General features: G+C 38.5%; 2 protein-coding genes across 2 annotated transcripts in view; one reads left to right on the top strand and one right to left on the bottom strand.

Moving 5' to 3' along the window:
• KIAA0355 (KIAA0355 ortholog) overlaps positions 1-13,403 on the top strand; it is a 31,593-nt gene extending 18,190 nt beyond the window's left edge. The window contains exons 7-13 of the mRNA XM_010585132.1: positions 388-485; positions 2,002-2,127; positions 2,633-3,624; positions 6,922-7,087; positions 7,979-8,113; positions 10,204-10,282; positions 10,862-13,403. Coding sequence (XP_010583434.1) covers positions 388-485; positions 2,002-2,127; positions 2,633-3,624; positions 6,922-7,087; positions 7,979-8,113; positions 10,204-10,282; positions 10,862-11,182 — 1,917 coding nt within the window. The 3' untranslated portion in view covers positions 11,183-13,403. The remainder of the gene's footprint in view (positions 1-387; positions 486-2,001; positions 2,128-2,632; positions 3,625-6,921; positions 7,088-7,978; positions 8,114-10,203; positions 10,283-10,861) is intronic.
• Positions 13,404-13,885: 482 nt separating this feature from the next.
• The window catches only part of SS18L2 (synovial sarcoma translocation gene on chromosome 18-like 2), a 2,189-nt gene continuing 209 nt past the window's right edge, over positions 13,886-15,865 (bottom strand). The window contains exons 2-3 of the mRNA XM_010585131.1: positions 15,716-15,792; positions 13,886-14,790 (exon numbers count right to left, since the gene is read on the bottom strand). Coding sequence (XP_010583433.1) covers positions 14,703-14,790; positions 15,716-15,792 — 165 coding nt within the window. The 3' untranslated portion in view covers positions 13,886-14,702. The remainder of the gene's footprint in view (positions 14,791-15,715; positions 15,793-15,865) is intronic.

Here is a 15,865-nt window from a genome sequence, read left to right as displayed (position 1 = left end):
AGTATTTTGATAAATAGGTGTTTGGGTGCTATTAAAGTAGTAATAGTGCCAAACCTCCCAAGTGCTTGGCTGTTATACGAACCCATTGATAATTACCAGCTGTTAGATAAAGCAGTTGGTAACTACATAGTGATGCATAACTACAGTATGTAATTGAGAAGAAGCAAGTCCTTGAAATATAGGTTACTGTATCAAACTAATTTTATATTTTCCTTTTTTTAGATATTTAAATAGAAATCAACTTATAATGATTTTGTGAGTTGATCTGGTTTTATCTGGTTACTTCCTGTAGTGTAGCAGGAAGGTGAGACTTGCATCTTAACCACAAGGGTGATAAAATAACTAGAACTAATTCTTAAAATCATTTCCCTTTTATTTTCATGCTAGGTGGTTGTGGACACCGCACAGATTGAAAATAAAGAAGCCTATGCTCCTCAGATAAGTTTAGAAGGATCCAGAATTGTGGTGCAAGTTCCATCAACTTGGTAAATAAAAATACTGCATTGCAGATTATACTAATAGCTATGACTGAAATATATAGGGAAAAATATTGCAGTACAAATGGAAGAGAGAATACTACACAATTATGGTATATCTGCCTTAAGTTCCTTTATCTGGAACTGTCTGAGTACCACTGTTTCTGACAGACTGACAGTTGTACTTCAGCTGTCTTTGCACTAGTGCTGCCTCTGGAGGCAATGGAAGAGAGGCAGTAGTGGGGCACTAAAACATACTTCTGAAGAAAAAGCTTGATGATGAAAGAGAATGTTTAAAAAATATATAAAATAAATCCAATGGCATTCCTGTTACGCTCCTCCCTGGCAGGTCCTCACAGCTGTTACTCAGGAGAGCCAGGAATTAGGTGAGATTAATATGAGAGCTTTCGCTCTTTCTTCACTGAGCTGTTCTTTAAGTGCTGCCATGAATCGCAGAACTTGGAGGTCCATGAGATGCTATTCCTACCAGTTTAGTTGACTGCCTAGGAAAGAATGGCAGGATTAGTCTGCAGTTTAGGTGAGGATTTCTTCCCTTTTGAAACAATAACTTGGAATTAGACCACTTCCTTTCTCTCTTACTTCGGAGTACTCGGCGTTACGAATTTCAGTACAACACAGTTTATTCATCTGAATCCTTAGTGAGATAGCCTGTTACTAATGGTACCAATGGTATGTCCAGAAGCATGAGTCAACTGATAGTCTGTTTACCCAAACACATCTTTAATCCCTCTGTAGATTATAAACTGGCACTTCTCTGTTCTCTTTATGTAAATTGCTCTATTATGAAAGAACTAAAATAATGCAGAGTGCTTTGAGCGAGGCTTTGTGTGCTCTGGAAGAGCTCCGCCTGCTGACACATAGTCAGAGTGCCTCTTTACTCATCTCTGCTGGAGGGGCTCATTAAGTACTGACAAATGTGCTAATATCTAGATTTCGGTTACTCTGATTTCACCTCAAATTCAGTCCTAATTCTGTGCCACTAATGAGGAAAATTCACTAATCCTGCACCTTCACAGCTCACTAAAATCTTCCCCAGACTGTTGGATATGGTGAATCATTTTCCACATGGAGTCTGTCAGGCTGGGGGTTCTTAGCGTTGGACTCCAGAGTGCACCCACGTGCTAGTGTCTTCTGTCAGGTTTGTTGAGTGCTCTTGCCATTTTCCAGAAATGGGCTTTGTGTATTCATTGTTTCTTACCTTTGTGCCTAAATTATGCCTGCTCAGCTAAAGAGCCAATCATTAATCATGGTTTTAAAAGAAATTATATAACTCTTAATGTTATAGTTAGATTAGCTGTATATTCAACAGTAAAAAGAAACGGGCTGCAGGTGTAGCCTTTAGGAACCCTCAGGCATTCATACATTGTGCTGCCTTTACTAGTTGCACCTCTGTAGGAGCAGAAGTAGTGCATCAATTGGCCCTTTATTATCTGACTAGTATGGTGAAATTGTTTAATGTAAAAAAGAAAAATTTTGATTTGTAAGTTAAACTTAATGATTACAGGTGTCTGAAAGAAGATCCAGCAACAATGTCTTTGCTACAGAGGAGTCTGGATCCAGAGAAGACTTTGGGACTAGTCGATGTGCTCTATACTGCTGTGTTTGACATACACAGGTGGAAGGAAGGAAGGTACATCTCCTCTTGAGCCTCATGCTCTACTTCCCTAGTTTAAACAAAGCCATCATTGTTGAAAGATCTGTACCGAGGAATTCGATAGTACCGGTTCATCAGAAGGGGGAAGCAGTAGTCAAACTGGGAGCAAAAACCTGGTAATCCACATGGGTACCTTGTGGGTATGTACAGAGATACAGCACTCTTTCAAAAAACAAACCAGCAGCTTATCCATGTGCACAAAAGTATTTGTTCCTCTCTTACAAAAATACTTGATTTATATTAAATTAGTCTCCATTTAGGTCTTGAAGCACAATTAAAATTTCTTAAGGAATGGAAAGTAGTTAATGCTATTGCAAATACTAGTAATAGTTTGCATTGTTACCATAAGAAGTAGCTGATGAACTTGGCAATCTTTGGTTGTGTTTCTTCCACTAGCTGTTACCCAAATACACATTTTTCTGCAAAGTACCAGCTCAGTTATGTATTAGGTGGTTTGATATACGTGTTTTTGTTGATGCAGGGAGCAAGCTTTGCCTTGTATTCAGATCCAGTTACAGCGTGAAATCTCAGACTTTGGGAATCAAGTTGACATGCCATCCGGAAATGGAAGCAAGTCTTCAGGTGGTCTACAAAAGACATTCTCAAAACTGACTTCACGGTTTACAAAAAAAACTTCCTGCACCAGTACAAGTAATACTGGAAATTATTCAATCCCCAATACACCTTCCAAAAATGTCTTCATAAGTTCCAACTCAGAGGAGAAAGCTAAAATGCCCACTAACATAGATGCGCGGTTACAAAGCATTTTGAACATTGGTAATTTTCCTAGGACTGCAGATCCACTGCAGTCAATTCAGAGCACAAACAATCAGCTAGTGAATGGGTTTCTAGTTGAAAGACAGGACAACTTCTTCAAACCGGATGACACCAAGGATGACAAAGGTATGAATTTACCAACTGACCAAGAAATGCAGGATGTTATAGATTTCTTGTCTGGTTTTAACATGGGCAAATCCCAGCAGACTTCTCCGATGGTGAAAAGGAGGAACTCTGTTGCATCCTCGACAGCAACAGAGCAAAAATCAGGAACAGTACAACAGCAACCGCAATCTGTCTCTCTTACACCACTGCATCCCTCTCAGCAGGGCTTGTCACAGCAACAACAGTCACAAAAGCAACAGCAGCAGCAAATGCAGTATTACCAACACTTGCTTCAACCTATTGGACCACAGCAACGTGTACCTGCCAAATGGCTGACTAACTCTTCACAGCAGCCAGCCCAAGCTGTTGGAGCTGGATTGTCTCATTTAAACCAGTGGAACAATCCTGGTTTTTCCGATTTAAGCTCTGATTTGTACAGCTTGGGTCTTGTGAGCAGCTATATGGACAATATGATGTCAGAGATGTTAGGACAGAAACCACAAGGACCTAGGAACAACACATGGCCAAATCGTGACCAAACTGATGGAGTGTTTGGGATGTTGGGAGAAATCCTGCCTTTTGACCCTGCAGGTGTGTGTCTTTTCCTTTATTATGTTTTTTATAAGGGTTCTTTTACAAAGAATACTGTTAAATATTGCTAGTAATAACTAATTTCCTGCTGCTATCCACCAGATGCTAGGGTGCTTACAAAGGCAAGCAGGTATTTATATGTATGCCTGTTTTCTTTTTTAACAGAAGGTGAACTGAAGTACAAGCAACTTTCATTAATAAATAAGAATGGGAATTAATTCCTTGTTTCTTGTCCCAGTTGTAGTAGTTCTGACCTTTCCTATATGGACCACATCAAAGTACTGAAAGAGACTTACAGATTATGTTCCTCCTATTGTTAACATGTAAAATTGTTTAAAACCAAACTCTTGAACTTATGTATTTTACCTCTCCCCAAAATGATCCTTCCTGCTCTTTACCAGTCTCGCAGTCTGGAGATACAGCCGGACTGCATCTTTCCCATATCCCTGCATTTTCCCTCCATTACTGTGCAATTCCATGGGAGTCATGCTGGTTCCTGTTCTACAGCTGTGACTGCAGTGAAAAGCTTGGATGCTGAAGGATTAGAGACTAAAGAGCAAGTGCCATGTGGTTTGCCAGATGTGTTTGAACCACCAATAAATGTTAAATGTAGAGGGATTATTGTTAAAGATGACGTGAGATAAAATTTTATAGCCATAAGCAAATAGCTAAAGACTATGAAATTGACTGTAGAGTCTTAAGAGGAGATTAATGAATTCTTCTGATAGCAGTACTAAGAACAACTTACAAATCTATTCTCTTGTAAATATAGTTTCTGTTGGCCTGGAACATAGCTACAGAAACTTTGTAGTAGGCATTTATGGAAACTGCCTGGAGGGAGGCAGCACTAGAACTCACAGGAAAACCTTTTATCAGACCATGAATCCGTTTCCCGCACTCATTTGCACATGTGTGTGTGTGTATGTGTTAGCACTGTGTAGGCGTCTCAAACCAGCTCATTTGACTCATAATTTTGATAGTTATTTTGTCAACTTAGTTGATAAATTAGTGGCAAAAATAGGCATCATAGTTATCAAAAGCTTCTTAACAATGGTAAGTCTGAATTACCATCATCTTATTTAAACATACTTATGGTATATACTTAAGGATTATCACAGCCTTTAAGGAAGGATAAAATGATTTTCTGCAAGCACCAAATACATATATGTGTCAGGAAAAAAATGCATGTATATACAACGGACTGGCATTTTTAGCATTTTGAATCCTTCTGTAGTATTTTCCTTCCGATCTACATAAAGCTACTTGTTTTGTTCCATTTGATATGAATATCAAGGACTTTGAAAGCAGTACTCTGAAAAAGTGACTTACTCAGTATTTTCCATAGATCTGAGGTTTAAAAAAACAAAACCAACCAAAAAAAAAACCCCTTCAGTCAAATAATTTTTTCCATTGGAAAGATAACGTTTCTTCATATAACTTGTTGGCTTGAGCTGTGATGCAGGAATTTTCAATTTAGCTCTAGTTAGCGTAGTACAGGAAGCTTTAAACACGAAACACTCTTTCATTTCCAGACTTTCTTAGGAATTTGTACATTTGTCGTATGAAACAAATGGCATTACTTTTTTGATAAATATTTTTAGAGCCTGAAAATGATGTCTCCTTTCAGATGCAAATCTGCTAATTAAAAATTTATAAAATTGATGGCTTTTCATGTCAAAGGCTTAACTAGCTATCAAAAGTGTATTTTGCAGTACTTCTATCATCTGTAAGAACTTGATGAAGGAATGTTGCAGTAAGAACTAGTAGAAGGAATGTTGATATCTCCAGGTCTTTTGAATTACTTTCACAGATGTGAAAAAATGAAGTAAAAAACATATCTGATAAAAAGCTGTTTAGCTGATATGTTTTTATTGAGGTAAAAATTAACACAAGTTGCTATTTTGAATATAACAGTAATTTAACCCTTAATGCTATCCACAGGAAAAAAAACCTGGATGCCCTTCAGAATCTATCTAGAATCTGTCCTTAGATCTGAGGATCTGTCTAGCTTCCAGCCTCATCTTAAATTGACATAAAGATATTTCTCAAAGAGAACAAGTATTGTGGGAATGTTTTGTTTGTATACAGCTGTCAGATAGCTCTGTCCTTTGCTTATATAACAAAGGATGTATAGAAACAAAATTATTTTCTTCCTTGTTGTTTTAATTTCCATCCAACAAAACATTGTGAAGCTCTTTTCTGAATGTGCCAGATGAAAACAAGGAAACTTTTCTTCTAAATGCTGAATTGAATTTAGGGAAGCCATCACATGAAAGACTGACTTCTGCTTTCTGAGCTGTGCATGCTTGTTGGATGTTCTTCAGTCTTCGCTCTTAATTTAAAACTGTGACCAGCAGCTCTGTACTTCCTGCTGCAATTACCATGCATGTAGTCTAGACATTTTCCATTAATCCAGTCGGATTGCAAAGATTTCCCTCAGGAAAAAGAAAGGAAGAAAAAAAAAAAGGCAGAAACAGAAGCTGTGGAAACTCAATTACACTGACTTATAACAGTATTGTTTTTAATACATGGATTGTTTGGTCTGATCAATTGAGCATTTAAAACACTTTTGGATTTTTGGGATTAAGGCTTTGCTGTGTCTGCTCAAGATCATGCTTATCACTTATCAGATCACTTATCAAATGCTTGGGACATATAGCACTTTAATAATGGAAGAATTTTTAAGAATTACTGCTTTTTTCTGTAAATATCAATCTTATTCTGAAATATTTTGCAGGTCAGGATCAGAATGTTTTCAAAATTGTTGTCTAGTCTTTGTAGGAAGTAGGCAATATCTGGGCTGTATGTTCTAATATGATCAATCTGAAATTCTGATTTCTTGAAGTAAGCAGGATCACAACATAGCTGGAAATCATGTTGCAATCTGGAATCAACTACAATAATTGGTATGTTCTTTTTCTCTGAGCTTGGATAAATGTACAGGCTTTAATTCCATCAGTGTCTGCTGATCGGATATTGGATCTTTCAGTGTGTAGACACAATCATAGTGGCAAATACCAATTCCCTGATCAAATGCAAGGGGCAGGTGTACTTCCATGTGAGAATTATTATCCACTGTGTATGGACGGTGCATATCTACTTTTTAAAAACATGTCCTATTCAGTGTTCTTCGCTGCTCCATGAAGAGGTGTTAGCTGTTGTCTGGCATTTATTATCAGTGAGAGAATTACTTGCTGTTGTGGGGTTATGGTCAAGCCTAAAAGATTAAAAGAGGGGGATAAGTGCAGTAGAAATAGCTGAATGTCAGCATCTGACTTCTTGGTTTCTTTTATTCAGTTGGTTCAGATCCAGAATTTGCCCGCTATGTTGCTGGGGTCAACCAGGCTATGCAACAAAAAAGGCAAGCACAGCATGTCCGTCGTCCAAGCAACACACGTAGCAACTGGCCTCTTCCTGATGATCCTCATAAAACCTGGCCCTTTCCTGAGTATTTCACAGAAGGGTAAGAGATTGGACAGGCTACATACTTTTATTATATATGAGTTTATTTTACATTCAAACTTGGCAGAATGTGGGAATACTGCGTGTTTTTTCCAGTTGCTGCTGCATCTGTGAAAGCTGCACTTCATTATGTCAAGAGAGAAATCTGAGCCCTTCCTGCTTTGCTGATACCGAAGCACTGACATTTGTTTGATGTCTTTCTTTAGAGTGGAATGCCTACCGACTTTGACTCGAACAGAGGAAATAAGGAACTTATAGCACAGATTCATTCAGAATAGTTTTCTTTAAGTTATTTTGAAAACCTTTAAGACCTAGTTTTGATGAAAAGTGATGCTATCAAGGTTGCAGTGCCTGACTGAATTCAGCTTTCCAGATTTTAGCTGTTTAATCTTGCTACTGTAAGGCAGGTACCTTACAGCAAGTATGTTAGTCGTTCTTAATTTCTTCCAAATCATAATTACATATTATGACAAAAGTGTTTCAAGATTCTCTGTCCATTTGTCCATCATTTAATAGCTGTGACTCTCAAGCTAGCTTAAAACCAGTAGGACAAGTATGTGTTCCAACTCAGTTTTGCAATGAAAAAGTCAAGTGCTTAGTGTGTCCATACCCAAGGATCACTTGTTTCTCCTTCCTGACCAAGAAAGGCACTTTTGACTTATATAATTATTTTAGTAAAATATATATAAAGTGACTGTAATGGACAAAGCAGTTGATGTGATCACTCAGAAGTAAATAAGTATTTGTATTACTGCTACATCTTACAAAGTATTGAAATTTCTTTGTTGTCTTAGGTATCACCTGTGACAAAGATTCAGCATACCTAACTAGGGCGTACAGTCTGGACCAGGCACTATAAATACAAGGACTAATACAACTTTTTGTCTTACAGTGATGTGACAAATAGCTGGTCTGGTACTCAAGGAGACTCTGCCAGCTCAAGTGACGAGACCTCCTCAGCTAATGGAGACAGTTTGTTCTCCATGTTCTCAGGGCCAGACCTTGTTGCTGCTGTAAAGCAGAGAAGGTGAGCAAAATGAACAGAAATACATACCACTTCATAAGATTTTTCTTTTTTTTGATAATTTCATTTGAGTAGCCACACAAAGGAAATTCCTGCTAATTAGACAAACTTAAACAAATGTCAGCTTGCATACTACACTGATGATACAGATCAGTGTATAGAGTATCTGACTTCAATGCTAGGGATTCCCAATTTGAGTTATATTAGTACCTGTCTCCTCTGTGCAAATAGCTAGTTGTTAGCTGAAATTCAGTATGTCTAGAAAAGATCTGATGCTTTCTCTCTTCCAAGATGACCTATTTTGGATGTCATTTCTTTCTAAACTAGTGAGGCATTAGAGATCATCTTTGAATTGGGTTTTCTAAACTGTGTACTTCACTGCAGCTTTGTCATGCCCATAATGTGCATTTTGATGCCAGCAAGTTCTCATTTCCTGGCTTCTACTGCAACTTTGTGGCACTCAGGAAATACTGCTGATAATGTTGTGTAGACTTTTGTCTCACCTTGCCTACCACTGCTGTTTTAGTAGTCATAAATACATGTCTATTTAGTCCTTTATTTCTGACAATATGAAGAGGAGCCTTAATTGCATTCATAAATAAGCTTAGTACCTTAAAAACAAAGACAGGATTTTCAGGTATGAACAATCCACTTAAAAGTAGTAGTATGAATTACAACAATTGCTTTCTGCTTTTCTAAAGGGCTAGAAGCTGGGTATCTTTGGAACCTCAGTGATTCCATAGTAGAGGGTAGTTAAGACAATAATAAAAGGCACAAGATGAAGCATGAATACCAACCCAATTCCAACCTGGGATCATTCTCTCAAACTGTTTTTCATGAGCTAGTTTGGTGGCCAAATATTCTATATTTGTTTAGATCACAGGAATTTAAAATAATGAGACTAAGGCAAGCAGGTTGAAAGGAGTTGACCAAAAGAGGAGCTGTCTTCTGAATCTTTACACTTACCAAGACTTTATACAGAGGGGACAGAAACTGAGCTTCAATAAATGCTAAATTGAAATTATGGAAGAGAGCTATCTAATAAGCAGTCACAGAAAAAGTAGTAATTATTTGTGTTTTTAAAAAAGAAGCAGGGAAGGAAAACAAAATAAGCCTATAATGGGTGAATTGAATTAATCTGCCAAGCCACCAGGTATGTAGATTGATCATGGAGCAAGAAGAACAAAAGCCTGTGCTTTATGTAATGCTCTGAAGCATAAGAAAGTTTCCAAAGAGTGTGCTTCATTAAATAAAAACTTAAGCTGAAGTAACAGTACTACTGTCTTGTTACTTTTAGGAAGAAAAACATTCTACAAGCGAGGGCCAGACAAAATACCATAGCTAAAACTATACAGTAAGAGAAGGCAAAAGGGTTGAGCGTTCTAAAGCTGACCTGCAAAGGACTGCTTACCTATGGAGGCCTCATGATTGGAGCATGGTGATTTTTTTTTTTTTTTTTTTTTAAAAAAAGGGTGAAAGGATAAAAGATTCTGCTTTAACCTGACAGCCCCACCCCGCCGCCCCAAGGTAAAAATCTTTCAGAATGCACAGGGTCAAGGACTTCTATTTGATATTAGGTATTAGGTTACAAATTTAAACCAAAGGTATAACACTTTTCCTCAGTAAAGTCACCGTGCTTCAGCAGATGTTTCACTTGCTCAACTGTTTCTTTTGTCTTGTCTGTAAAGTTATTTCAGAAAAGATACTTTAAAAAAAACAAACCAAAACAAATGAGAGCAGATAACAGAAGAAAAAAAAGGCAATTTCTGGCAGACTTCTTCAAAGTGGGCAGAAGACTAGCCCATCTTCCTTTCACCTCTACAAAAACGCGTGCATGTTGCTGAAGCTGTAGCTCAAAAAACTATGGCACTGTCAAGCCTCTGACAGTATTCAAAAATGAATTTCTTTCTGCATTGCTGCTTTTACCTCTACTGAGCAAAAATGCATGAAACAAGATGAAGCGTCAGTACACATTCTAGGCTGTCAAGTACGACAGACTGAAACTACAAAATGGTATATGCCAGTGGCAGATTAATGTGGGTGAGTCATTTTAAAAAAAATTTTAAAAAGTAAATTTTACCTCTTTTGGGCAGAAAACACAGTAGTGGCGAACAGGAACCTAGTACGTTACCATCACCACCTCTTCTTTCTGCAGCAGATGACCGTAATCAGGTAAGCTGAAAATGGCTTTGCTTAGTCATTTTTCCTGTTTGCATTTTGGGGTGGTTTACACTAGGAAAACAACTAGAATAGTATCTGTATCTTCAGATTGCTTACCTCAGCTAAAACCCAGACCATTTGCATTCAGGTAGTACTAGATGCTTTTATTAAAGTCACCACATTTAAATATTAAAATCGGAAATCACTGTATCTTTTTCCCTTGTAGCAGAAATTATCACAAACCCAAAGATTTCAAGCTAAGAGGCAACAGTCAATTTTAATTGTCTGTGCAGAGAAAACTAAAGTATCACCAGATTTATTACCTGTCTTGCTGGGAATTTTGACTTAGAGCAGGGCTGCTATGTGTCAAACAAATGTGCTGAAATAAATAATGTTTTTCAATAAGCAGGTGTTTTAAGAATTGAGAGTGCTATATATATACCTCAATTCTGCTTTCAAACATAAACTCATCTTCTGAAGATGTCTTAAGGAGGGGATAAGGTGATAAGGATTGTCTCAAAAAAGAAGCGTTTTGGTATTAAAACAAACAAAAAACCCTACCCCAAAACCAACTAATTTTTGTTTTCTCAGGATAATAAAACCAAAACCTGGCCTCCAAAGGCACCCTGGCAGCATACGTCCTCTGTCACGAACACGCTACCCAGTCAGAGTACATCTTTGTATCCTATGAGCAGCCCTGTCAGCCAGTGGAGCGACACGATGCAGATCCTCCAGTCCCCCATGTGGGCAGCAGCCAACGACTGTGCTTCAGCAGCAGGAATTTCCTCTAACTTTGCCTATGCGCAGCAGCAGCAATCACAACAGGCCTCCCAGCACAAACAGATGAATAAGGGCTTTAAATCTTTTCCAGTAAAGCACGAACGCAGACCATCTTACCTGCATCAGTACTAATCGCTTTTCATATTGGAAAATACAGCACAGGGCCGAACATAAATTACATATACTTTGTTTCACAATTGTGTATTGGCTATGTCCTGTTTATCTCATTAAATATGGAATTGAGGGGATTTGGGTGAGATAGACAACTCTTGAATTCTGATTTACAGTGCTGAGCAAATATGGCCAATATGTTTGTTTGATGTACATGAAACAGCCCAAAACTGTGATGTAGAAATGCTTTTAAAAATGTGTATATTGCCTTTACTTTCAAAACCTTTTTTTTTTTAAAAGAACTGCTGAAGGACTACCATACAAGAAACACTGTATTTTATAGCTATTTTTCATATAGATTTATAGTTAAACATCTTACTGAAACACATTGAATATGTTGAAGCAAATATATAGTGGTCACTTTGCTCAACACTGTTTGTGTTTAAATTTATAACAGACAAGCTGTAAAGTCTTTGTATTCTCCATAAACGGCCTGTGGGCAGCTTCTTTTTAAATGAAGTGCAGCAGCAGCTTTTTGTGTGCCACACAAGTGCGTTCATTATGAAACTGCTGCAGAAACAGTTGCAAAATTGAGTTTTGTGGTAGTTTCCTTACTCTAAGTAAAGAACAGCAGAACCACTCAAACTTGTGTCACAAATGTTACCTGAGCTGCTTAAAGTAGATGGCATCTGTGTGGATAATATGACACTGGTTTTCAAATAAATACACCATTTCTTACTGCTTCATTTGGCCAAAGGCATTATCCACACAGTGCTCCTTAAGTGTGTGAAAGTATAGCCTAAAAGACTACTTGCATATATTTAAAGTCTTATTTCAGATGCTACAGTTGATTAAAAATTGTGAGCTGGCTCAGAAGATACTAAACTGAAATGTGGGGTAGCAGTTAGTTAAAAGAACATTATTTTTTTTAAAAGGATAAAGTAATTATTTGCAGTCAATATGTGCCATTAAGTGAACCTGTGGAATTAGGAATAATCTTCCAACCAAAGTGGATCCGGGAGAGTGATTGGTGCTTAAAAATTGAAGAACAATGGTAAATATATGTATAGCTATCCCACTGTATATTAATTGAGATTACAGAAGATTCTTTATATAGTTAGAGCTTATTTAAATTTTCATATTTCATCTTTGAAAGAGTCTAAAAACCACAATATTTTCTGGTATAAGAGTTTTGACAGTATTAATCTTATTTTTGTATTTTTCTTAAGTCATATCATTCTAATATGTTAACTACTAGTAAAATGAGTTATTAGTTCTAACTACATAATTTTTCAATGAAGATAAAGCACATTTGTTGTTTTTGTTTTTACAAACTAAGTACATCTATATCTAAAGATACCAAAAAATAAATACATTATATATATAAATAAAAAATATACACAACACTAAAACTATTAAACATTTGGGTATTTAAAACCCATCCACCTTTTTTGTTTGTATGGTGACGGGCCATATTTGCAGGCCCAGATTGTTACCTTTTGTGCTGTTTGAGGATGCCAATGTTGCCTGTATTTATGATATTGTCACCATGTTTTCTGAAACTTCATACTTACCATGTTTACAGAGATTTGTTTGCTGTACATAGACTTTTTACAGTAATGTGCTTTGCACAATCAGTGTGGCTTCTGTCTGTAAATTGTTAATGGTCTGTACTACTATAATTTTGAAAACCCTCTGCTGAAAATGTTGGTGGTTATTTAACTTGATGAATGGTTTTGAGTTTCCTAAATCTTGTCATTTAGATCTAATATTAAATCCTAAATTTGGTTGTACTTACTGGTTATTCATACTAAGACCAACATAGAAGTTAATGAAAACACTTAATTTTGAACTTTTTCTAACAAGTGCCAAAATTATTGCTATAGTTTTTGCAGTTAATTCATAATTACAAATGCTGGCAAGTTTCTGGACCTACATAAGTGAATTGTGAAATCAAAGAAAGTTTGTCTGCATTTTGACCACGTAGGTGCTACTCTGTCCTTTGCTTCCGATTGTTCTGAACACTGGTAATTTTAAGAATTGTTGCACTTGGCAAATGAGTCTTGCCATTAAACTTCACTTACACTGCCAAGTGCAAGGGTTTGGTGCTTAGTTAACTTACCCTTATTGCAGTGCTTCTTGTGAATAGCTAATGCTTCTGAACTGGAACTGTACATTTTGTATTTTAAAGCTTCTGTAAAATTAAACTATTTGCTTTATTAAAGATATACATTTAATAGGTCATACCTGTTTAAAATATGCACCTTGCTGAAAATGAGCAGCACCTTAACTTGTAACTTTGGTTTGTAAACAAAGATCTTATTTCATTAACATGGGATTATTTAACAGTTTGAAAATTGTCAACTGCCTAATTACTGACTCATCATATAAAAATGAACTTTATGCACTGTACAGTTTGAAGCATTTTTAAGGCTACTCTTTCAAGTAGATTGTACTAGAGAACATGATACAGAAGATGCCTTAGCCGTGTCTTTGAACCAGTAGTTCATTGCTAACATTGCCAATGCCAAGTTACTTCAATTTTTAGCAATCACAGAGTAAATAATGTTGATGGTAGTGAGCAAAAAGTAAACTCTACCCCCTGACAGAACTATTATCAAGGCTGTTAGTTTAGCTTACATTAATCATGCCACTGAAATGCACTATCTATCTGAGGTGTACAAATAAACTGTGCTCTTTCTGGACAAGAGTACACAAGCATACAGCTGACGATAAATGCTGACAAATACCCAGGAAGCATATGAATCCATTTTGTTTATGCAAGAATTTACTTGTTTACAGAGGCTGCAGTACAGAGCATTTCAAGCAAAAAGGAAAAGTCTTGACACAACTAGGGCAAACACACAGCCTTTTCTCACTGAAATAAAGGCTCGATTTCTCCCTTGCACTTAATTGCTCCAAGTTATGCAACAGTCCCATCATTCCTAGACAAGTTAGCATTGCTATTTCACTAAACCACTGAGCTGCTCCTTCGTTAACATGTTACGTTAATCCAGAATATATTATAATTTACAAAGAACATCTTTAATTTATTAAGCACAATTCCTGTGATACAAGATACAAAACAGTCTACTGCTTATACATATGGCAACATACAGCTGACTTTTTGTCATGTTGGAGGTAGAGAGAAGTTACCTAGCTAAATGCTTACCCTATTACTATACAACTTTAGTCATGAAACAGTCTCTGCTTCAAGTGAGACTGCAGGAGTCCTCTGAAGGCATCTCCAGTAGTGCTGTCCTGACAACCAGGCTACTTTCAGAAGTATACTACCTGGAGTTTTTTTAGAGGGGAAAAAGGGAGTGTGAAAATTATCACCCTAAAGTTCTGCTTACAGTAATGGGGAAAAAGCTAGCCTACTAATACATCAAAAACTACATTCACATTTTTAACATAAAAGCACGGATGACTTTTTACCTGCCTTTCAAGACCGCACCTTCTCAGCTTTCAAAGTGGGACTCTAAGCTAAGTATTTCTACAGATTCTTAAAGCATCACTGCTTGTGTCCGGGTACGCGCAGTCAGTCTGCGGTCTTCTGTGTGCTGGGTGGCGTTGCATCAGCAATTGTAGCTAAATAAATGAGGTTTCTATGCAGGATATGCTGGTACCTATGAGAGAAAGAAACACAGTATCTGGCAGAGGTGTTCTTTTGTAGCAACCTGTCCACACTTTAATAGTTGTTTTTGTAATCCGATCAAGACTTGCTGTTAGGGAAAGAAACAGCAAACTATGAAAATCATCATCATCATAAAAAAACCAGGGCAAACACCTCCATATTCTGTTCTTGTTCTAAAGCCCAGTATACTGCACCGAACTGCACTCTAACCCAAGTATGTGCTCCTAACCAACCTTGACAGTAAACATGCACATGAAGATCTTTGTACGATCAATACCGAAGAGACGCAGAGCTGCGAGCGAGCAGCCCAGGGGCAAGAGACGACAAAGCTCCACTCTTGGGCTGGCCTGAACGTACGGCCAGCACGCACCCAGGCTCAGCAACCGCCGTCGGCCTGTCTGTCTGTCATTCCGCTCCTCTGCGAGCGTGAGAAAGAGCCGAGCGGCGGCAGGGCCCCGGCTGACCGCCCGCACTCTTCGGAAATGCCGCTCGGCGTTTCACACGCGTTGCGGGGGCGGGGGGGAAGGGGAGGAGAAGAAAAGCCTGCTCAACAACAGAACTGGTTTTCATATTAGCACAGAACAAAAACCTTGGCAAAAAGGAGCAGGCGTCAGATTTATCCTACTCGGTGGCATTTTTGCTGTACAGGTCCGTGCAGATAGTTTTTGGGAAGGCTCTGCAGAAATACAGCCGCACTTTCTTCTTAACGGCAGGAAAGCTCCGGCGAGCAGGAGCCGCGTCTTTCACTCCTTCGGACTCCGGGGACTGTGAAGCTGCGGGGGCTGCCCCGGAGGCGGCAGAGCGAGGCGAGGCCAGGCAGGGCTCGGGGCTCGGGGCTCGGGGCCCGCCTGCCCCTCCCGCTGCCCCTCCCGCTGCCCGGCGCGCCCCGGCACCCGCCCCCGCGGCGGCTCACTTACTGCACGCAGTCGGTGGCCCGGCCCTTGCTCTGGTACTCCACGATGCACCGGATCAGCTGGTCGTTCTCCTCCAGCAACTAGGGCACAGGAGCGCGCCGTCACCGCCCGCCTCACGACCGCCGCCAGGCGCTACCGCCCCCCGCCGAGGCC

The sequence above is a fragment of the Haliaeetus leucocephalus genome, unplaced genomic scaffold (assembly GCF_000737465.1).
Source record: "Haliaeetus leucocephalus isolate CR32 unplaced genomic scaffold, Haliaeetus_leucocephalus-4.0 Scaffold92, whole genome shotgun sequence".
Lineage (NCBI taxonomy): Eukaryota > Metazoa > Chordata > Aves > Accipitriformes > Accipitridae > Haliaeetus > Haliaeetus leucocephalus.
Note: the sequence above shows the minus strand (reverse complement) of the source record. Positions and strands in the feature narration are given on the sequence as shown.